Below are 23,134 nucleotides of genomic sequence, written 5' to 3'. Positions count from 1 at the left end.
AAATCAAGTAAACCACAAAAACGAACATAGAGCCAGGGTTAACTGTAGATCCAAGTCTCTAGAGGTAGAATTAAAAAATAAAAATAAATATTTTCCGCTTCATTGGAGTATAAAGTTCAGTGCTCGCTTTTGCGAATAATTCCATGCTCACAGGCTCGGCGGATTTTCGGATACTCATTTGCAGAATAAGATAAAATGAAGGTTCCAGAATAGTGGGCCCGATGTCCGCAACCAAAAGTTATTTTCTTTAGAATTTTTTTTTCAATAAAACATTTTTTAGTCGCCAACTGCTGGTAAACGCATGGAGGTTATACGACACAAGGTTTTCCGCAGAGGCATGATGCTCCGGAACCGCCAAAATAACAGTGGCCTCAGAAACACTTGAATGCCGACTTGGGGCTCGTAAATTTAGTACCGGTGAGGGGGGGGGGGGGGGAATCGAACCACGACCGACAATTCGTCAACGCGACGCGTAGGGAGATCACAGACAAAAGGACTGGGAAAACTTCTGTCTTCCTTATATTTTGACGAGAATTTCGTATTTCAAGACAACCACAAAAAATCTAAAATGAGAGATTGAAGTGTAAATTATGTTAAAAAGTAGAGACAGAAATTTAAGAGATGCATTTGTATCCTTATGAAATCCCAGTAAGAAGTCGTAAAAAATGTTATTTAAATTACGACTTCAGATTTATATATCTTACCACAGTATTAACTCAAATGATGAATTTCAGATTTTAAATTATTTATTTTTATTCCTTATCGAGTTCGACAATTGGTGAAGAACGCAACAGGCAAAATAAACATTTTTTCGATAACTTTTGTTACGTTCGATATGTTTTTAATTATTTACATACAATTAAATACGATTTCCAGACCAGAACATTGTCTAATACGATTTCTAACTGATTCGATACCAGTTTTTTTTTTTTTTTTTTTTTTTTTTTATGTTTCTTTAAACTGAGCATCAAAATCAAAATTAAAAATTTATTACTCCACTTTAAATCTTGACTAAATACCCAACAAAAAAATAAAATAACAATTTCAATTATACAAATAAAATAAAATAAAGTATATAAATCCACCATACCGAGTTTTTCCTGTCATTCATAAAAGCACTCCTACATATATTTAATTATAATTAAAACTTTGATAAAAGATAAAAGAAAATAATACATTGTCATCATTTTAATCCTACCTTGCGTCGAGTCCGGTATTTAATGGTGTAAATCTGCGTTGTCACGTAATAAATCCCGATGAAAGCGAAGGCACTAAGTATCCCGACACGAAAGAACCGCCGTTTCCTCCACATATCAAACGCCGTCTGCTGTTCGCTGGAGCATTTTCATTCTGTTGACCTGCGACGGTGACGTCAAAAAGTAGGCGGAGCCAAGCTCCACGAGCGTTTGGAAAACATCTGATCATCATGTGGCTTATTTTTTTGTGAATTCTGTAAGTCACCAGAAGTTTCAAAATATGTATTTATTTGCCATTTAATAACATGCTGTTTTAGGTATTCTCGTGGTCGTAAATATCTTCAAATTTATGAATAGAGCTTCATAATGCTAGTATTTAAATGTCTGGTTTACAACAAAGCAAGTAGATGTCTCTGCGATCTGATGAGATTAAAAAAAACCTTACAATCATGCCAACATAATATCGTAACAACTAAAAAAAGTACGTAGGCTTTCACATATAATGTCAGTGATAATTTTATATTTTTATAATTAATTACAGTTAAAAAAATATTTCCAGCAGTGAAACCAAATCAAGGATATAATTTATATTCTTGTTGTGAAACGTAGAAGAACATCATTTGAAGATTGTAAATTTTATAAACAAGTTTTTATATTAGGTTTGCCTTTTCTATTGTAGTATAAACTGCCTTGTCTAATAAATATCCTGCCATCAATTTGACATGAGAAACATACTTTTTGTCATGAAATTTTGAGTATTAGCTTTTATGTATTAACTTAGAAAACTAATTTGAAAAGAAAAACAAATAATAAGCATATATAAATAAGTTGATAGTAGGATTGTGCTATAATTAAATTACACTTGAAAATAAGCGCTAAAACAAAAATATAAAGCTTCCAAAATATTTTTAACCTTTATTTGGCTTTAAAGGACACACTTTAAAATTATTGACAACTGTGCTGTATCTCTCATTGCATTTGTTCTTTGGTCCATGAATACGTGTACGTTTTTTATGCATGTTGTGTTGTCAAATGTCAAATTGTTGCTGAAATGAGTGTTTGTTTTGTGATTCCTTACATTTCGTAGTTATTCAGGCTCAGTGTTTGATATGGCATGGTTTAAAGATCTCGCAGGTAAAGCAGAAGATTTCCTCAACCAGATTGATCAGAATGCTGCTGTTGCTCTTCAAAAAGAAAAGGGTTTGAACCCTGATCTGTTAGGGGGTGTGGAAACTTCCAATGGTTCTGAGGAAATTATACAACGGTACGTTTAATATTTAGACTTTATGATGCAGATACTTATAGATCATGCCAAATGGGTGCTATTTGTTTATGCTAATTTTTATTTATGCCTTGTGATAGCTCATTTCTTTAGTAGGACTAGTTAAATTTAAGCTTATTTGACATTCCTGCCATTTATTTATTTTCCTTAAACCCCAGGGAAGGTCAACCAGTTCCTGTGCCTAAGAAACTATTTTCTAGTGCAACGAAAACTTCGGGAAACAAGAGTGCATTTTCTTCAGTGCGCTCATCACCCAATCTCGCCAGTCTAGCTCCAACAAGAACATCTACACCTCACAGTGATGACGAATTAATGAAGTTCTTAAATAGTTCAGAACATTCAGAACAGGTAAGATCTTGTTCACCCATGTAGCCTGCTGTAAGGCCAGGCTTACAGGGGCTTCACTGGTTGTCGGGTTACTGAAGGTTAGCTGAACTTTGTATGTGTTTTTTGCCAGTCAAGGAGCATGGCAGCAATGGCTGAGGGTGATACCGTAGACCACATGGTAGAAGTGGAGGAAGCACCCTCGTTCCCAGCAGGAGGCCCCACCAACGGCACCGAACACTCCGTATCACTCTCTCTCCGCAGCACGCCCTCCAGTGAGCTGGTGGAAGTGGTGCCAGAAGCGAGTCCTGGTGCAGCGAGAGTGCAGCTGAATGGCATATCGCCGGCCGGCCATGTCAGTGAAGACCTTAGAACAGAGAACAGCTTGCTTAAAACAGAGCTGCGAAGCATCAACAGTGAGATGTCCCAGCTCTTGCGACGAACAAAAGCAGCCGAACGAGGTAAGTTCCACATTTATTGTCACAACCAATATTTAACATTTTACCTCACCTTGAGAGGTCTCCTTGGTAAATATGTAGAGTAGCTGTATTTGCGAAAAAAAATGCTAAAAATCTGAAAATACTTTTATTCTATGCTCTTTCACTTCCTCTTTTCAAAACAACCGGCGGAGATAAGAAATTCCAAATACTTTAGGAGATATCGAATTTTTTAATTTTGCAATACAAGACCTGTCAACCATTCGACCGTCAACATTTTTGTTATTTTGTAGTGTGTTCGTGAATGCTTAATTAATCAAATGGTTGATTAGGTTACATTATTAATACTTTCAAACTAAGCCGACATTAAAAATAATGTGAATTAATTTTAATGGCTGTTTAGTTTTAAAATATCTATAATGTAACTGACCTGACCAAACAAAGCGGGACAAAGGATGAACAGTAGGAACTTAAATGGTCGATTAGGTCAGGTCAGTTACATTATAAATACTTTCAAACTAAGCGGACATTAAAAATAATGTGAATTAATTTAAATGGTTGTTTATTTTAAAGTATTTATAATGTAACTGACCTGACCAAACAAACCGGGACAAAGGATGAACAGTAGGAACTCACGTATTTTTTTTTTTTTACTTATTACTTGCGCATCAATATCCAAACAACAAAAATAAAACATTAAAATTTGAAATGTTAAAAACTCACCTAAGTTAGAGGCGGGTACAATTCCTTTGCCATTAGTAGAAAATGATGTAGATGTTCACCTACGTCGCGAAAAAAAAAGATCATACTCGTAAACAAGAAACAATGTTGAATGCCGCATGAATGCACAGGTTTTGTGATGGAAAATTTAAAAACTTTATATCTCCTAAAGTATTTGGAATTTCTTATCTCCGCCGGGTTTAATGAAAAGAGGAAGTTAAAGAGCATAGAATAAAAGTATTTTCGGAATTTTTAAATTTTTTTTTAACATATATTGCCCAACTGTGAAAATTAAAAAATTCGATATATCCTAAAGTATTTGGAATTTCTTATCTCCGCTGGTTGTTTTGAAAAGAGGAAGTGAAAGAGCATGTAATAAAAGTATTTTAGGATTTTTAGCTTTTTTTTTTTTTTTCGCAAATACCGTTTTCTACATATTTACAGTCTCCTTTAGAGAAGCCCCACTGAAAACTGTTTACAGTCACCTGAATAAACTACTAGCGATTGATATGTTTTAGTGTTGTTCTCCAAATGTTGTACCTGGTGTCATCAGATAATATTTTTCCTTTGCCCACCTGATGGCAGATTGTTCCAGCCTGCAGAACGAGCTGATGTCGGCTCAGACGAGGGAAGGGAAGCTATCGTCCAGTCTGCAGGACATGGAGAGCGTCATCTTCAAGCTGGAGTCTCAACTGGAGGCGTCCAGTGAGCAGGTGGCCATTCTGCAGCAGCGAGTCTCCAGCCTGGAGCTCGAGAGAGAGTGTGTATCAAGACCAGTGCTGGACTTGCACATAGCATGTTGTGTTTGCCCGAAACAGAACATTTTAAATGCAAGTCTTGCACTAAACTCAGCTCGTAACCACCCTTGGTTAGGTTCTTATACCTCTCCACTCATATCCCTATCACAGCCCCTTGTCTACACTCTTACACTTTTTCACTCGGATAAGTGTAATTCATCCAAAATAAATATCACTTAGTTTTTCTGCAAATATTATTACTTTTTGAGCCTTTCAAGTTGTTTGTAGTGTACAAAAATATATAGTTAACTCAGAAGGAAATAATTCTAAAAAGGAAACTGTTAGTGTGGACATTTTCTTAGAGTGGAATTAGTGGAAGAAGTTTTCTGTGCCGTATAGATATTTAAAAAATATGTTAAAATTTTTTGACATGTAACCATCATCATTTTTTATTTTGTGTGAATTTGAGTATAAATAAGCTTTACGTATAGTCAATTATTTGCGTTTTTAACATCTAGCAGTCACTTGATCAATGCATTACTGCAGTTCTTTTACTGGTTCAGAGCCAACTATGGCGATTTATTGGAGATAGGGTTGTTTTCAGTCTTTCCATGAACAAGTTGCTTAGTATGAGGAAGCTCAAAAAAATGTGAATTTGCACTGACCAACTATTTTTTCTTACAACATAGTATGACATTCTTTGCAGAGGATTGTAACCAAATTTATTTTGTTCTGTAGGTGCTAAGGGTATTGGTGGATCTAAATGCTTGGGTTCAGACACCATATTTTTTTTCTTTTTGAGAAATGCCTTTTTATCAAGCGTAAGTTACAATCACTAAGGTAGGGCTTTAACCCTTTAAGCCTCCCTCCACTCTCTATGATCTACGACTATAAGCTGTGCATCATGTTTTATAAATTACACTAGTTCATTCTGTCAACACAATAAGTATCTACATGTTAAAGGTATTACCTACTTATTATTTAAGATACCAGAGCATAATGTTGATTGCTAGAATCCATAGTTTTAATTTTCAGTGAATTTGCAGAAGTTTGTAATTTTCAACCTCCAAATTTCTTTTAGGTCAAACTCAAATTTCTGTTGCTGATGGGTGAAGTGAAAGATTTTGAGCTATGTGTTTTCAAATTTGTTTTTAAAACTAATTTATTTCAAATGTTTGCAAGAATAATTACTGAAAAATTGCTGACACATATTATGCACTGTGGTTGAACATACAAAAAGCATCTACATAGCTTTAGCACTATTCAAATAATTTTTTTTTTAAATCATTTTAATAATTGTCTCAAGAATTTTTTTTTTCATATTTAGATTGCTAAATGGAATTATGAAAACTTAACCCTTTCTTTTAATCGCATACTGTTTTGTTCTTCGCAAGTATTGTCCACATGAAATGAAAATTTTAGTTTTAAGCAAGTATGGTTGGGCTGCACTTTGGTCCCCTAGCAAGCTGCTGACGTCTGCTGAGTCGTCGGACACGAAGAGCCTGACCATCCAGTCGCTCCAGTCGGAACTGTCGACGAAGGAAGAGGAGCTCGCGAGCCAGCGAGTGTCCCAGCAGCAGGAAGTTTCTGCGCTGAAGGAAAGGTGATGCTCGTTGCAGACGTGGTGTCTGTATCTGCTAGGACATGAGCCACTCAGGCGTGCTTGTTCGTGCAGTTTGTAACAAGTTCGATCTCACCGGCGATGACAGTACATGAAAACAACTGTTAGTGAAACAAAAAAATAACAGTTCATAGCCTCCCTCCCCCTCCCCTCCTCATCACCAAAATCCTAAAAAAATCTTATCATTCCCACCAGCAAATGGAACGAATTTGAAAGCAAATGGAACGAATTTGAATGCAAACAGCAGCCAAAGTAGTTCTATCTTCCCCCTTCCGTTAAATGAAATGAAATTCAGCGTAGGTACGCTCCTGCCTAAAATGATTTGCAATTTATTATTCTCAACAAAACTAAACATTTTTTTTTACATTTGTTAGTTATTTTTTGTTTTGGCTCAACGTAATACGGACTGGAGTTCAGTATAGACAGAAAAGTAGAACTTAACACACAGAACTTGAAGACGGAATCATCAGTGGCATATGGCAAGGAGTTATCCGCACAGAGTGATTTTTGGGCAGATGTGTAAAATGCCGGTCTTTCTGAATATGAGTTCAATGTTTTACTGGTGCACCATGTTCCTCGGTGTTTTCCCAAACATGCACACTGCTAGAAAAGTACTTCAATGAAATTTGATTGAATACAGTTTGGGTTATGTCTCTAGAGAACATATACCTTACATCAAAAAATACAAAGTTTACAACTAATATACACATGTTGATAATTATGTGTAAGAATTCTCTCATTGCAAAAAACCACTTATGAAATAGTGGTGTGATTGACAGATTGTAAAACCACCTTAGCAAATCCTTGATTGTCGAGAGAGGCAATTAATTGTTATGCATTTCGGAACCAAAGTTTCCTTGGATTCTCGCAAAAACTTTTTGTATTTAGTCTTTTCTGTCAAATTGCTTTCCAGTTATAGCTACTTTCTTTGTATCTTCACTTTCCAAATCATTATCTGAGTGAGGGATTTTGTTTTGGTTTCCTTACATAGTGCTTTTTTTTGCTGTGTGTTTTATCTTATGTTTAGTTAAAGCTGCAAGTTTTAGATGTTTTAACAAAAAGTAGGTAAGTAACTGGAGATTGTTATAAATATAATTGTACCTATAGCATGTCTGATTCCTTAGTTTGCAGTGCTGTATGTATTTGAATGGACATTTTACTCTCTTTCCAGTGCAAAATTTCTGCCATTGGTGCTGTCCTTGTTTCCATGTGCTCTGTTGCAAAGTATATTTCATAAATCACAAATGTCGGCACAGTTCTGTAATGAATCTGAAAAAAATTGTATTTTTAAAGGAAAATTTGGAATTAGAATTTTTTGAAATATATTTTTTTGTTGTATTTCATCAAAAGCATATTATGATAGTCGGGAGACGTAATTGAAAGATGCTCTGTTTGAGCATAACACATAATTTCATGGAATGCCTTGTTATTAATAGTGACCCAACTACTACAAATAGTATCTCCTGTGAAATAATAAATTGGTGTTTAGCATAGAATTTTTTTTTTTTAAATGACTACAACTGTAATTATTAGAGACCTGCAAAATTTGCAGGTTCAATGACCTCTCCAGGATAGACTCTACTACACTCCACACACTCGGGCAAATGCCACCTGTTCATTGGCTGCTGACTTGTGAGTCGTCTCGACCGAGTGATTCGACACTTCTATGAGCGAGGGTCTCTGATTGGCCCTCATTGCTCCAGATTAACAGTGAACCAGTGGCAGAAGCAGCGCTAAGGTATAATTATTTCAATTGTAGCATATCACGAAATGAATATCGCGAATTTTGCAGGTCTCTAGTAATTATACTGTCAATAGATGCTTTTTTTATGGTCCAAACACATTGTTATCAATGATTAATTTTTTTAATTCTAACAAGCGAGGTAGTATCAGTCTGACATCAGTGAGCGCCAGTAGCGGATCCAGTGGGGGGGCTAAGGGGCTCAAGCCCCCCCCCCCCCCCCAAAAGCATCTGGGTCCACTATTGTTTTAGTGTTTGCCTTGATAAAGCCTAGCCTCAGCTGGGTCAAGCCCCTCCCAAACCAAAATCCTGGATCCCCCACTGGTGAGCGCCGCTTACTCTGTGCTGCAAACTAAGAGACGCACACATCAGCCGAGTGCAACGTTGATTGCTCGGACAGTGTGGGAACGGGGAGGGTTGGCGATTGCGCAGGCTGGCCGCGCTGGAAGCGGAGGGAGCCCGCCAGACGGGGGCGCTGCAGGCCCAGCTGGCTCAGGCGCGCGCTGACATGCAGGCGCAGGGGGAGCGCCTGCGCGGGGAGCTGCGAGAGGCCCAGGCCGAGCTGGAGCAGTACCGCACGCGCGCCCAGCGCATCCTGCAGGACAAGGAGCGCCTCATCGCCGAGCTGCGGGGCGACGGTGAGGGAGAAGTAACAGAGTGGGAGATCAAACACCTCCAAAGAAAAATGACCAAACGTTTTGTCTCTTCCTTCGGTAATATTTTGATGTGGTACCTGAAACATATTGTGCCAGCCCTCCACACCCAAGTTTTATATATTTTTTTTGTATTATTTAAATTTTTAGGTGGTAAGTATTTTTTCCTTTGTGTTTCTTTATTTTTTCTGCAGCTACAGCCTACTCCGGGAATGTTCGTCTGTTAAACTGGCATTCAGCTCTCAAAATTTAAATAAATCTCAGTGAAAGTTATTTAACCGGCGTGTTTGGGACCTCGACCATGGCGGATTGACGCCAATCCTTGGTGTCTCCTCGGGTTACTGAGGCCGTTACGGCGCACCGCCGTGACAATGGTTCGAGGGCCTGCAAGCTTATAATGGTCGGACCTGCCGTTTACCCCCTTTACCCTAGCAGCCACCTCAGCCGAAGGGACAGCGTGTTTGCGGCTTTCAAGCGGAATGGTCGCATCGGGCCGACCGTGAGGTTCATCACCTTTTTACCAGGTCTATTTGTGTAGTGTGATTAGTGGCATCCTAGGGGCCTGCCCTCACCGGGCAACAACCCTTCTGCCTCCCCACTGCTAGTGGTGACATCACACCCGGAGGACCATTACCATCTTGTGTTTGCCGTTGCATAGTGTGCGGCGCCTCACTTTTAATATTTCGGCTGGCCCTTTTTTTTTTTTTTGGGAAATCCCAACCACCTATCATCCTCATCCACTATCATCCACCCCAGTCCTCCGTCAGCCCTGTATCCCATTCCCAACCAAGGCAGTAGGCATCAAAATGTCAACTAGTTTTAACTGTGAAATGTAACCTGCTAGATAATAGAAATGGAACTGACAGTAGCAGTGAACTCTGAGCGAACTTAAACCCCTGCATCTCAGTAATGTAAGTAGGTGACCAAGGTCAAAAACTGGAATAAATCTGGAAAAAAAGAAGAAAAAACTGAACATGAGTGGCTTGATTGGTCCCAGATGAAAGTGATGAGGGTGGCAGGATGTTTCACGTGCGTGCAGGCCCGGCCGGCCGCGCGGACGACGCCGCGCTCCTGGAGCTGGAACAGCTGCGCAGCGAGCGCGAGCTGTTGCGCGAGGAGGCGGCACAGGCGTGCGCACGGCTGCAGGCGGCACGCGACGAGCTGCAGGCCTCCGAGGCACGGCTGGATGCGTGCCGGGAGCAGGCGGCGACGGCCGCACGCACTCTGCAGGACTCCGTGCAGGAGGAGCGGAGGAGGCGTCAGGTTGCGGAGGAGGACTGCGCGAGTCAGGCGGAGGTGCGTCGTCAGTATGCTATTGTCCCTGCTATTTTGAATTTTTTTTTATGGTTATACTATACAGTGAACATAATTATACAGTATTGGATCCTTAAAACCGTACTTACATTTCCCATGACCATTTTTCCAACACCGATGCACCGTGGATACATCTCTGCCGAGTCTTTCGAAAGAACATATCCACCTTCTCTTAGTCCTGTCGCACTGGCTCGTACAAAGTTTAGAGGGTGAATATTTAAAGCGAACTTGCGTTTTTAAGGTCGTAGAGGTCCTACCGGTACCACTCTTCGTCGATCGACTGGCGCACGTGTGAAAACACTCCCGAATTTCATTTGTCTGGCAATATCCTTGGAAGTTGGGATTTCATTTTCTGCAAACGTGTGTATTTTTTTTTCTTTTTTTTTTTCGTAGAACAGGTTATATAAACTTTGTTTCGTCACACTACTTCAGTATTTTTCTTTAGTTGTTTCCATTTAAATATTATTGACATTTGATGAACTGGTTGTATCGCTGATCAGGCACGGCCGTGGTCCTGAACGTGTACTGTACTGTTCACTGTATCAGTAAGGGTAGCTGGTGAGGAGCGAGTGCTGGCCCGTGCCGCTGCAGGAGCTGAGGGCGCTGCGCGAGGAGCTGGCGCGGCAGTGCGGCCTCCTGGCGCGCAGGGTGCAGGAGCGGGACCAGGAGCTGTCCCGGCTCCGAGCCCAGCTGGCCCGGCGCCCCGCCTCGCCCCCGGGCGGGGAGCTCGAGTCCCGCCTGCACAGCCTCACCCAGACGCTCGTGCACAGGCAGACGCTGCTGGAGACCGCCACCACCGAGCGGAACGCCCTGCGGCTGCAGCTCGAGAAGCTCGAGGTGAGTGTCCTGGCAGGGTTTTACAAGTGACGTTGCCACCTTGCCACCTTGGTTGATATCCACTGGAGTTGTGCCGATACGGATCGGCGGAAGCCAATTTTGCCTTTGTCTAATGGAATCTGCATTTCTGTCACTATTACCGTCACTATTTCTGCCGCTATTACTACTGAAAAATGAATGTTTCTGTCATAACCTAAAAAAATCCACCATTATCCCAGTACCCTTTTTCACTCTGTACGACTACATACTTTGAACTCGCATCATTTCCTAGCTACGTGTGCCAGCCGTACATAACAAACTTAAACACCCTATGTTTTAATATCTAATACATCTTAAATACACATATCACCATCACAGTAACGTTAGATAAGAACAAAAAATGGATTTATTCTGAGCATGGCCGCCACTACAAACAACGAGAAAAATACCAACTGCTTCAACTCCAAATAAATGTTCGTAATAACGTGATGGAGACATTTTTTAATTGTTTTATGTCAACTATTCAAAATTTAATTTTCAAAGGTTAATGCAGTAATATACGGCTTCATGTAATGTAATTACTTTTACTGTTTCCCGTGCAAAATGACCACATGAAACGCATTTCCGTACAAATGTTTGGTACCATGAATTTTTGCCATTGCACGCAATTGTCTTATTTTGTATAATTACGTATTAAATTATTAAATTTTCCAGCCTCCATTTGTAAATTAATGTTTCAATAAGCAACTAACAGTTTGAAAACAAACAAATGAAAACAAGCAAAAAATATGAGTTAAAAAATAAGTTATTTTTCATTTATAAACTGAAAACTAAGAATTTATTTTTTGTAACAAGGTTAAACACAATATGCTGTTTGTGGATATCAATTTTGGAGAAGTTAATACAAATAAATAAGTAATTTCTGTACAACATATTGTGTCTTACTGCTGCAAAGTACCTTTGTGTACCTGTTACATCTAAGAGACTTTTCAGCATATGTGGTCCTATTTGCCGCCTTAATTGGCTTTAGAAGATTATTAAAGTTCTCTGAGCAGTGACTGAGGTTTCAAGCTTGTGTGGTAAGATTTGGTGTTCTGATTTCAACCTCTGGCATGATTCAATTTAAGAGAACATTTGTTTTAGAACCCACTATTAACTATTTTTTTTTAGGAGATCTTATTGGCTTAAGCCTCAGTGCCTTACGTTATGCAGTGCCTTTTATCACGCAAAACTCTAACCCTGCGTTTACCTTTAAAAGATGTCCATAGACCATAGAAAATTAATAATAACTGTGTATTTTATCTTGGTTACATGTGTTATGTAATACTGTGTGGATGTTATCTCTCTGTCTTTCTGTTCACAGAACAAGTACAGAGAAGCTGTGTCCTCGCTGCATCAAAACCCACATGATGGTATTATCAGCGTGAACGACACTGATGATGGTAAGTTTGCTGCTTCAATAATTCACTGCATTCTGGTTGGAATAAAATTTCTAGATGGGAGGGGTGGAATATCTCTGTACAGTTAACCTGGAAAAGTCAAGGAATTTCGAATTCCAAGTTTTTAGCAACCATGTTTTTAGTACTCATATGTAAAATGCTGTGTTTAAATGGAATGCAAATAGTAAAATATTGAATACTTGCGTAATTGTTCTTCATGTAAAATATTATTTGGGTACCACTGCTTATTACAATTAATCTGTGATAGTTAAAAAATTTTCTCATCATAATCTTGATTGTTGAGGGGAAAAAAATTCCACAGATAATTTAGTAAATTTATAATTAGTAAGTCACTGCCAGCCCAAATGCAGTAACTGCAGCTTTGACCAAAAATGTCAGACATTTATTTCTTCAAACTGGATGCTGCTACACTCCAAAAGCCCAGCCAACTTACATATTTTAATCCTTAAAACATTGTATTAGCTTAAAAAAACATTCATCATTTTTAAAATAAAGATTATAAAATTTAAGATTCCTTCTACATATATAACGACTTTGCTGTCAATAAAGACATTATTCCCATAAAAAAAAGTGAAAAGGAAAATTTTGAGATGCTAATCTAAGTTGGCAACAAGTAGTACTTAACATTAATTTAAAAAATTGGTTAATGGTGTCTGATAATTATTGTATTTATTACTGATAATTCAATCAGTAACTCAAATTAATATAGTAATTCTCAGTGCACCACTAAATACATTCACATAGTTGTTATTTTTTTTTTTTTACATTTACAATGTACTGAAAGGACTTTGTACAGTAGTTGTAGTGAAAATTAATTAAATATGATGCAGTATTTTGGTGCAAGTGCAGCAGTTTTCACAGCACTAACTGTTGGCTTTCCTGAAAACATTTATGTAATTGGCCGGGACTCCGAACAGCCAAAGCGCAGGTGCCCAGCTTCCTGGTGGAGAGTCCGTTCGACACCGGCATGGCTCGGAGGGTGAAGCGGGCTTACTCTTCGCTGGACGCCGTCAGCATCCGCACAGGCGTGTTCCTACGCCGCTACCCGCTGGCGAGGATACTGGTCGTCTGCTACATGGTGAGTCTCACAAGGCGTACATCATGCACTAAAACTTCGAAACCTGAGAATTTCCATAACTTTGAAATGCTGACTTATTGACCTAAGCCTCGACTGGTAATAATAGACACTTGTTGAGTGATACTCAAGGTAAAGATGTCATGTATATCAAAAATTTTGCTTATTAACTGATTGGAATATTTTGTTTTTTAATATTTCGTGTTCATAATGTAACTTGCTTTTTTTTTTCAAAAGGTTAGTCTTAATTCAGTGATTTTGTGTGATAGTCTATGTGTCTGCGTGTTACTATTGCAGAGTAATTAACTGTCTGGCCACAGGAAGTGTCATTCACTCCAGAATTAACAAGTATTTGATTTTATTATATGTTGTATATCTGTGTAGTGCAATAGTAGAGTAGTACATTTTACTACAAGTACACATACAACACGCATTGACGTAAAAATAAGTTTTTGCCACTGTTGATGAATAGTCAAAAAGTTCAGTACGTGGTCCGTTTGGTCCAGTGAGGTTCCTGAGTGGGGCTCTCTTGAAATCAGCGCAGCAGTAATGGGTTGGTGTTCAGGCATTGAAATGAAAGGGAAACGTATGCAGAGAGAGAGAGAGAGAGAGAGAGAGAGAGAGAAAGTGAGAGAGAGAGAGAGAGAATGTGTTGGGGGGGGGGGGGGGGGTTGTCCACAGTTAGTACTTTCGTACTAGATCTAGTACTTTTATAAGTTTTTTAAGTGGTCTAGTACATTTACGCTCAGATCTAGTATTTTTTTTTCTTTAATATAATAATATCACAGTAACTCCAATATGTTTTATTATTAAGCGTAATTATTTTTAAAAACTATGGAATTTATGTGGGTGTGGTGTGATATTTAAGTTCAAGCATTGCAATGCCATAATAACTTCCTAAATTGTTAAAACCATAAAAAAATTATAATTTAGTACTTTTTTTTTTCAAATCTAGTACTTTCTTCTTGTCTAAGTTGGTACGAAATATTTTTCCCTTGTTGACACTCCGTGGAGGGGAGGGGGGGGGGGGGGTGTTTGTGTGATTGATGTCTGGCAGACACCTGTTTAGCAGTGACGTGGTGTGGTGTGGTGTGGTGTTCCAGGTGATGCTGCACTTGTGGGTGATGCTGGTGCTGTTTACGTACACGCCTCAAGGCCAGGTGTGAAGCAGTGTGGTTCCCGGGAATGCCAAAGTGATGGCTACGCTTCTGCTGTGGCCCGACGACTTGAATCAGTATTGCACAATCACCATACCTGCCAGTAGTTTGGTGACACATTCAACTACTGTCGTAGCTTATGAGAGTTATTATGTTTGTCATAGTGTACAAAACTGTTTTCGTGATTCATACTATGCCAAAATATACATTTGTTATTAATTTGACAATCTCATAAAATTCAATAACTGTTGATTGGAATTTTCCATCGTGATTTGTCCCTCAAACTGGGTCATGTTTAATCAATTTTATAGTTTTATTTCAGATGGTTAGCCACATTAAAAATGTTTAAGAGTACCTGATTATACCTATTTTTATTTGACTTTTTTTTGTTTGGTGAATCTTATGTAATTCTGTATTGTTTACCTGATCTAATAAACATTTTTATCCTTCAGAAGTTACTTAATTGCCAGCTATTACATACACTACTTATAAAAAGCCTGTTTTATAACTAGGAAATTAAAAGGCTCATATTGTTTTTTATAAAATATTAACCTAATTCCATTTTGTACACATGTGATAGTCCCCATGTTATAAATGTTGAATGTTTTTGTACTGGTGAGTTTTAAATCATTTGTGTGTGATCGTAGTAGCTGAACATAATTCATAACAGTTCATGCTCAAGAACATGAGTGCCAAGCTTGAACTGCCTTGTAGATCATCATAAGACAAAAACTTAGGTACGCAACAAGCAGCATTACTGCTATATTTAATGTTGCATCTAATCTATGTTTGTTATATTTTAAGTTTGAGTTACCTCGTTTTTTGAATTGGCATTGTTCAAACTATAATTATTAAAGGTTGCTATACATGGCGCTTCGGGCAGAGTCTAAATTCGCCACCAAATTCATTGATGGAACTACAAAAGATGCTGCTGCTTTTGGTATTGGCGTCCAAAAGAGTAAAGTCGCTGCCGTCAGCGGTCGCAGAGGTAAATGTTGAACATGTTCAACTTTCCCATCCCTGTCAAGCTATTAATTGGCTGATTTCATCAGTGCGTAAGACATGCCTTGTTAAAATATTGTATGAAGCAGAGGGTCAAACAGCTGACTGCTGTGCGCATTTGCGACACATCCCGCCAAATCAAGCTTGTTTTCTTGTTCGTGTCTGAATTCCACCAAAACATACATTTCTGTACCAATATCGTCTTTCTTTTCAATTGTGCTATCACAGAATATATAACTTGAGCTTGGAAAGCTCTCAAGCACAAAGTGAAACAGTGGCTGGTAGTACGTCATCTCGTGACGCCATCACACTCGGAACTTCTGTCCCCACAAAACTTCTTTCAGAACGCTAGCATTGTCTTATGCTTTTAGTAGCCCTGTCCAAATGGTTCAACAGTAGCTGCTTTATTCGCCTGTAAGTCACTCTAGGAGAGCGATGAGATGCCAGAGACTAGCATCAAAAGCAGCATCTTGTAAATCACATGTAGCTTACCCTTCAATAAAGTCAAGAAATTCTATTTAAATATACAATAAAAATGGGAATATCAATTTAATTTCCTTTAAAAATGCAGCTATATGACTGCATCATAACCAACCTGTGAATATGAAGTAAGAGCTGAGGAGATAGTATCTCACGAAGGTACTAGTGTTAGGTCATGTGATTGAGTAAGAATTATAGTACTAGTCTGTTATTTAGCAAACACTGGATAGTTTTTTTTTAAATAAACATTTTATTGCTAATGTAACACAAACAATGTACAATTTGTAATTATTTTCGTTTTATACTTTGAATATACATGCACACATAAATAACAGAACACATATTTGAAAACATAATCTAGTGGTATCAGTACAGGACAATTAATTTACAACACACAAAATATTGCTGGTATGTCAGTGCTGGTTCTAAGTCTGCTTAATTGATATTAATTACTCCACCAAAGCTATAAAACATTTAACAGATATGCTTGCTGGTTTTTAAAGTTACATTAAGTGTACGACATGCTGATAAAATTTATTTGAAGAGAAAATCTAAATAGGCTGAAATTACGGAAATTTATTTGTTGGGCGAACATTACCACCACCTTTGACATGCCGCAAATGTTTTCACTATTTTATATAGATCATTCATCTGACACCTTTAGTCACGAGATAATTGTTCACATACATTACCCCTTTCTTTAAATAATTTTAATCTTACAGTGATACGTGCCATTTGTATACAAATTTGTTATGAATACAATGAAAAGAAATGGGTTGTGTCCTTTCAGTGCTACTGACTGCTTTCAGGATACTGGAACCACTCTTGGAATGAGAAAGATAAAAGTTATTTTGACACCTGTGTGCGTGAAACAGTGTGTGTTAAAATTTACATGTTTGTTATGTTTTAGAATGAACAAATTTTATAACGGTTAAAGCATGTGCTTGTTTGCACTAAATGAAGTTTACAGTGGGAAAAAAAAAGTATAATTTAAATTTGTTTCACTTCAGCTTATGTGGATATGTTGATGACTTTAGCATAAAAGCAAATAATATGATTTACGGAAGCATACAGTAGGCCTAACCTATCTGGTAAACATTACGAACTAACCCTTTAAACAGTGTTATTTTTTATACAAAAACCTTCAAAACATTGTGTTATATATAAAATCACCTTATATATTACCACCATCAGCTGTCTATACATTTTCATCATCGTAGAAATTTTATATAATGTAAAATGGAGATTTTTAGTCACATTACTTTATTTGTCGTAGAATGATGTGCCATTTGTGCATAAATATGTTTGAGTCAACATAACTTACATGTGCCCCACACATTTTGCCCCTTTTTCTGCATCTCAGGTCAGTTAAAACTGCCGATACTCAAACTAGCACTCGACTCCGTATAATACTGAGTTGTGTACGTTTTATTGTTACTAGGTGTTTGGTTGCTAAAAGTGTCAGCTAGTGAAGCCCTTTTTTACTCCCATGTTTTTCACTTTACATATTGTGCTGTCAGCTTCTACAGGTATGGAGAAAAAAATATATATGTATAACCTGATTCATTTTTAATGTTCATAAAATTTTATTTTTTTAAACTGTTATAAGGTGTGTGGAGAATTTAGGTATGTAAAATGGAAAAAAAATAATAGAATGATTAATATTTTAAATGATATCGAACTGTATTAAATGAAAATGTAAAGAGCTATTGTTTGTATTGTATATGCTATTTTAGAACTGTGGTAATGTTACTCACTGTTACAAATGAATTTGTGACTCAAGTTTAAAACATTTTCATTAATATTGATAAAAACTGTGTACTTCAAATCAAATCTAGTAAAATTTTTCAGTTCAGTCTAAGTGTGAAATGGGTCTTTGACTCACTGCCACTGCATATAAGTTGTTTTTATCGAACACAAATAAAAGTAAATATGTATATATTTTGTGTTTTTGTGGGTAATATATGAGACCTACCTTGATATTACCTAAAATATTTGGCAGAATACCTAGCATATTGGTACATAAATTGTAATCACGATTTTTGGGAATCAAGATATACTGCCTTTTGTGTTACCATTTATTTATTCTATGCTTAGTTATGGCTTCTATTTTCAAACCATTTTAAAACAGTTACGAAACTTATGAAATGTGCAGTTTTAATCTTTTTACAGATACCTTATCATCAGTACACTTGCATTTTTTTTTTTCAATAGAGGATAAGTTAGTCCTTTAGACAAAATGTGAGGAATGGTTTCAAGCCCACATATGTAAGCAACAAGGAAGTTTCTCACACCATAAACTAATTCCAAGCACACTTTAGACGCACATTAAGCAGTTACAGAACTATTGCTACTCTGTACAAAACTATTCCTAGCTGTTTTATACATTTCAAGCCACATCTTTATTCATATTGCTTACTTTCACATTTAATATACTTTTTTTGTTCTATCTTTGTAAGAGGTGATATTTAATCAAGGAAATTGGTAGTTTTAGTGGAAGTACTATATTGCTGGGTAAACTCTGTGCTTAAACTACTTCATTGTAAAAATTATCTTAGCTGCTGTAAAAAAATGTACATAGGTTTAAATTACAGCACTAATCACATATAACAGACTTCAATTATAAGGCATATTAACTGATTAACAAAAAAATTAATAGAAATGCAAGATATTTCAACTTCAGATATTTTCCTCACACAGTAATACCTACATGATTTTTCTCCTGATTTATCTAGAATGCTGTTTAGGACTATAACAAGAAAGAATAGCATAGAAGCATGAGTGGACTGGAATAGAGCTCTGTAAGGAAAAATCTCTATTGGAAATTGCAGTTATATATATTTAAAAATCGAAGATGATGAGGAAAATTCACACAAATATTTAACAGCTATTTTATGATACATAACTTCAGCAGCTTCAATTAGAAAATTGTACCAACAGAAAATATAAATTTCATTGAAGACAGCATTAATAAAAGAATGTTTTAAAAGACTCCACATGACATGATCTTCCTGCTGTTACAATAATAATTTTGAATAATAATCACTAAAATTGTGATTGTGAGATGGTACAAACAGTACTTTACACAAGCAGTAGTTAATGAAGTTTGGAACAGAAACCAAAACTTTCTGTTAACTGTAGCAGCCCATGCCACCATGCCAACACTGATTAACGTACGTAATTATACATATATACATTGTTTTTAAGCCATGAATATGCTTTTTTTTTTTTTATTGTAAAACTGCTGTGGTGTTTCTGTTATTAAAATATTGTTTTGAAACAGTAAACACACACATCATCACAATCTATTTTTTATAATTTTTGTATTCATATCTGTATATATTATCTTTTCTTTGTATCTTCTATTAAAAATCCCATTCAAGCAACATCTTTAATTCATAATATGTACTCAATTTCTTTGTAGAACCTTTTAAAAATGGACCGATCAGTTTGATAATATATAACCTTTGACAACTTTCATTGGTTTAAAATCCAACACACTAATTCATTCACATTGATTACTCGTAATATATTTTTATAAAATTTAACACAAACTAGTAACATGCCTCCCTGATATAACAATGCATACTACTATTACAATATCAACACAGCCTTTGAAAATAATACACACCTAAATTTCTTTTTGATGCTGGCATCTTCTGTTATATAATGAGAAACTTGTTTCACATAATTCTGCAGACTTTACTAGAATTTTATCAATTGTAACTTTGCTTGTATGGATAAAGAGCATTTTTTTTTCCATCAAAATTCATTTTAGTTTTTTCTAAAGTAATACATTTAAAACTGAAACATTAGGAATATATTTAATCTGTTCAATCATAATTCAAAACTTCTGCATATTACATACTGGAAGACAATATGCAAATGTGCTGTAAAAATGATAATGTCAAAACTGTGTCTTCATGCATTTGGCAAAGATGAAAAAATGTGTTATGGTATGTATCAAGATTTAGGAAGTTGTCACTAAGACCTTGTCCGGCATAAAAAAGAAAAATATACTGTACTATTACAAGTGAAACATTTTGGCTGAGAATTGAGAGTGATATGTCTGTGAAAACAATGCAAAAAATTTAAAATTAATGTCACTGCCAGTTGATTGATTGTGTAGCATTATAACAGTGGATAGAAATAAATAAGTTTTGAACTGCTGTGTCCACTTAAATACAAGGAACTACACAAAATATTATTGGTAGATACCTGAAAAATTCGCGGGTTCATTTCGTGTTATGCTAAAATTCAAATAATTATACCTTAGTGCTGCTTCTGCCATTGGTCCACTGTTAATCTGGAGGACTGAGGGCCAATTAGAGAACCTCACTCATTGAAGTGTCGAATCTCATACCACCCAGTCGAGACGACTCACAAGTCAGCAGCCAATGAACAGTTGGCATTTGCCCGAGTGTGTAGAGGATATTGGAGTCTATCCCGGAGGTCATTGAACCCGCGAATTTTTCCGGTCTCTAATCATTGGATGCACTTAATATACAGTGGAATTTTCCCAGAAATAACATATATATTCACCCTGAAATTAAATTACAACCAAATATACTGTTCTAGTAGTAAAAAGAAGACCCATCTGGTTTATTGCTTTTGTTGCGGTTAGGAAACTCGGCAGCGTTACAAACGCAGTGTGTGCCCACTTACTGGCCCAATCAGGGGTGCAACAACTAAATTTACAAAGGGGGAAGGGGGGGGCAATATATCTATTTATAAAGAATCATCGATCCCCCCCTATTGAAGCGGGGGGGGGGGGGGTCCAGGGGTCCTCCCCCGGGAAAATTTGTATTTCAAGGTGGAAAATGGTGCTATTTAAGCAGTTTTATTATCTAAAAAATTGATTCCACAGCACTTTCTTTGCCCCCGTTTGCCCCCACTTCAAGGTTTCAGAGGGGGGGGGGGGGGGCAAAATACCCTTGCCGCCCCCTGTTGTTGCGCCCCTGGGCCCAATGAAACGCTCTGCCATCACTCAAAAAGAAAGAGGGGGTAGGTCCCGTCACGACATGGACGACGCGACATCACTTCTCCGCCGCGTCGTCCGGCTGGGGGGCTCCCCGCGCGGTGCCGCCGCCCCCCTCCGGCCGCCGGTTCTCCGGGTTGTCGAGCACGGAGCGCACGAAGGCGCGGGTCTCCTCCTGCAGCGCCGACAGCTGCAGCTGCAGCCGCTCGTTGCGGCGCATCAGCGCCACGGTGCGCATCGTGATGTCGAGCAGGCCCTCGCGCCGGCGCAGCAGCTGCAGCCTCTGGCGACAGCGCTCCTGCTCGGGCGCCGAGTCCTCCACCCAGGCGGCCGTCTTGTCGTAGGCCCTCAGCGGCGAGGCGCTCCGGTCCGCCGCGCCTGCGCCCGTCACTGCCCTGTACCCTCCACGCCAACCTCTTCAAACTACCTCTTTCTTTCTTTCTGCAAGTTCAATAGTTCTCACTTCCAACAATTCCAAGGAGTCTGTTCCTCCAGTTACCGTATTTTTATTTTAGGGCAGACACTAGATAAGTGTATAATTACTTATCATTAGAGCCACGGAAATTACGCGGATTCATTTAGTCGCAAGCTAGAATGCAAACCTCCACACTGTCGCACTGTGTTCATGATTGGACCGCAGTTATCTGGACACGCCCCTCTACGACTGTGAGCCAACGATGTCCAGCTAGGAGAGAAGTAAGCTAATCAGGTAGTGCCAAATAACAAGGATAAAAATGTTCTCGCTAAGAAATCAACCAATGGGAAAGTAAACATGGGTCGAGCACACCTATAACTTTGAATTCTATCCTGAGGCCAGAGGAATCCGCGAAATTTCCGGGACTCTACTTATCATTAGGGGCACGCAGATTTCGCTAAAAGATTTCGAGACTAGCTGAAAGTTAAAACACTGTAGCATTGTCTGTGTTCCGTTATTGGGTGATTTTATTTCAGTTACATGTCGATTGTTGCAACACCAATCACAGCAATTCAGTGCGGAAGCAAACGCGTCCTGAATGGCTCGGTCAAATTAAGGCAACGACTTCTCGCGCAGACGGACGCCAATCACAAGGAAGAAACCACAGTTTCGGGTATAGCCTTGTTGCAGTCTAATAAGGGTTCAGATCTTTTCGCGAAAAATACCTGCCCCTACTTATCATGTAAAACATTCCAATAAACACTTAAAAAGCGCTAATAACATCACAGAACCCCTCGAATAATACAATTTCTATCAGTTATGGACTGTAAAATTTAACATGTAATGTGCAATTAAGCTACAGACACCAAGTGCAACACTTGATTTGGTTCACGGTTGACGGTAAAAAAAAAAAAAAAAAAGCAGAGGGGTCCCAGAGTATTGTAGGAAGACTTGACATAAGTTGAGGAAAACATAATTTCACTGCAAGATTGGAAAGGCGTTAGATGCTAGTAAGAATATTGGTTACATAATAAATTCAATCCATGCCATTAACAGTATAACTTACTAGATGACCAGATAAAAAGAATTTATCAGATGTCTACGAATATCTGGTGAATAAATGTCAGGACCTTTTAAATAAAGTTTTCTTACGACTTCTTTATATCACAGGGTTATATTTATATAAAATTAGCAAAAATAAACATAATAAATATATATACACTGTTCCCAAAAACGTGTCAATTTTTATGTTGGAAAGTAAAAAGAAAAACCTTTTCAGAGGTGATTTTCACTTAATTGTAAATCGACTGAGTCCTATATTTATATAATAATTACTAAAATCAAGTGAGGAATCAAAAAACCAAACTTAAGTTATCAAAAGGATGCTGACGTCGATCGGGGTTTTGTCCCTTTCACCCTGACACGTACGCTTGCGTGGATAGCGTGACATGTGTTTGAATGGCGAGAGGGCGCAGTAGTAGCTTCAGTGCTCCGTTCCCGTTCCCTTGTACTATCGTTATTTTTTATCGTAAGCGTTTTGTGGTAAGATGAAACGGTCGGGAGGGTTTTGTTTAGTAAATCTTATATTTAATTTTGCATAAAATTAGGACGGCACCGGACATTCCCGAGGCGGACCCGATTCCAGCCGAAGCTAGGCTTTGTTTGAATATTAATTTTTAAATTACTATATGTTTTAATCATTCTAGCCACGAGGAAGTGTTTTGTG

The 23,134-nt window shown here is 37.8% G+C and overlaps 3 protein-coding genes across 3 annotated transcripts in view; 1 reads left to right on the top strand and 2 right to left on the bottom strand.

The window, feature by feature from the left end:
- The window catches only part of LOC134532728 (polypeptide N-acetylgalactosaminyltransferase 16-like), a 120,848-nt gene extending 119,273 nt beyond the window's left edge, over positions 1 to 1,575 (bottom strand). The window contains exon 1 of the mRNA XM_063369519.1: positions 1,199 to 1,575. Coding sequence (XP_063225589.1) covers positions 1,199 to 1,312 — 114 coding nt within the window. The 5' untranslated portion in view covers positions 1,313 to 1,575. The remainder of the gene's footprint in view (positions 1 to 1,198) is intronic.
- A 610-nt stretch (positions 1,576 to 2,185) lies between these two features.
- On the top strand, positions 2,186 to 17,954 carry LOC134532726 (golgin subfamily A member 5). Its single transcript, XM_063369517.1, has 11 exons — positions 2,186 to 2,460; positions 2,637 to 2,826; positions 2,936 to 3,263; positions 4,545 to 4,719; positions 6,159 to 6,299; positions 8,491 to 8,696; positions 9,751 to 10,007; positions 10,617 to 10,862; positions 12,205 to 12,283; positions 13,219 to 13,379; positions 14,480 to 17,954. Exons 1-11 carry the CDS (start codon positions 2,306 to 2,308, stop codon positions 14,540 to 14,542), a joined length of 2,001 nt encoding a protein of 666 aa, XP_063225587.1. The 5' UTR covers positions 2,186 to 2,305; the 3' UTR covers positions 14,543 to 17,954.
- Positions 16,246 to 23,134, bottom strand: part of LOC134532727 (uncharacterized) — an 88,226-nt gene continuing 81,337 nt past the window's right edge. Inside the window, exon 5 of the mRNA XM_063369518.1 lies at positions 16,246 to 21,395. Within this exon, the coding sequence (XP_063225588.1) occupies positions 21,052 to 21,395 (344 nt within the window). The 3' untranslated portion in view covers positions 16,246 to 21,051. The remainder of the gene's footprint in view (positions 21,396 to 23,134) is intronic.

This window comes from Bacillus rossius, chromosome 6, assembly GCF_032445375.1.
Source record: "Bacillus rossius redtenbacheri isolate Brsri chromosome 6, Brsri_v3, whole genome shotgun sequence".
NCBI classification, from domain to species: Eukaryota; Metazoa; Arthropoda; class Insecta; order Phasmatodea; family Bacillidae; genus Bacillus; species Bacillus rossius.
Note: the sequence above shows the minus strand (reverse complement) of the source record. Positions and strands in the feature narration are given on the sequence as shown.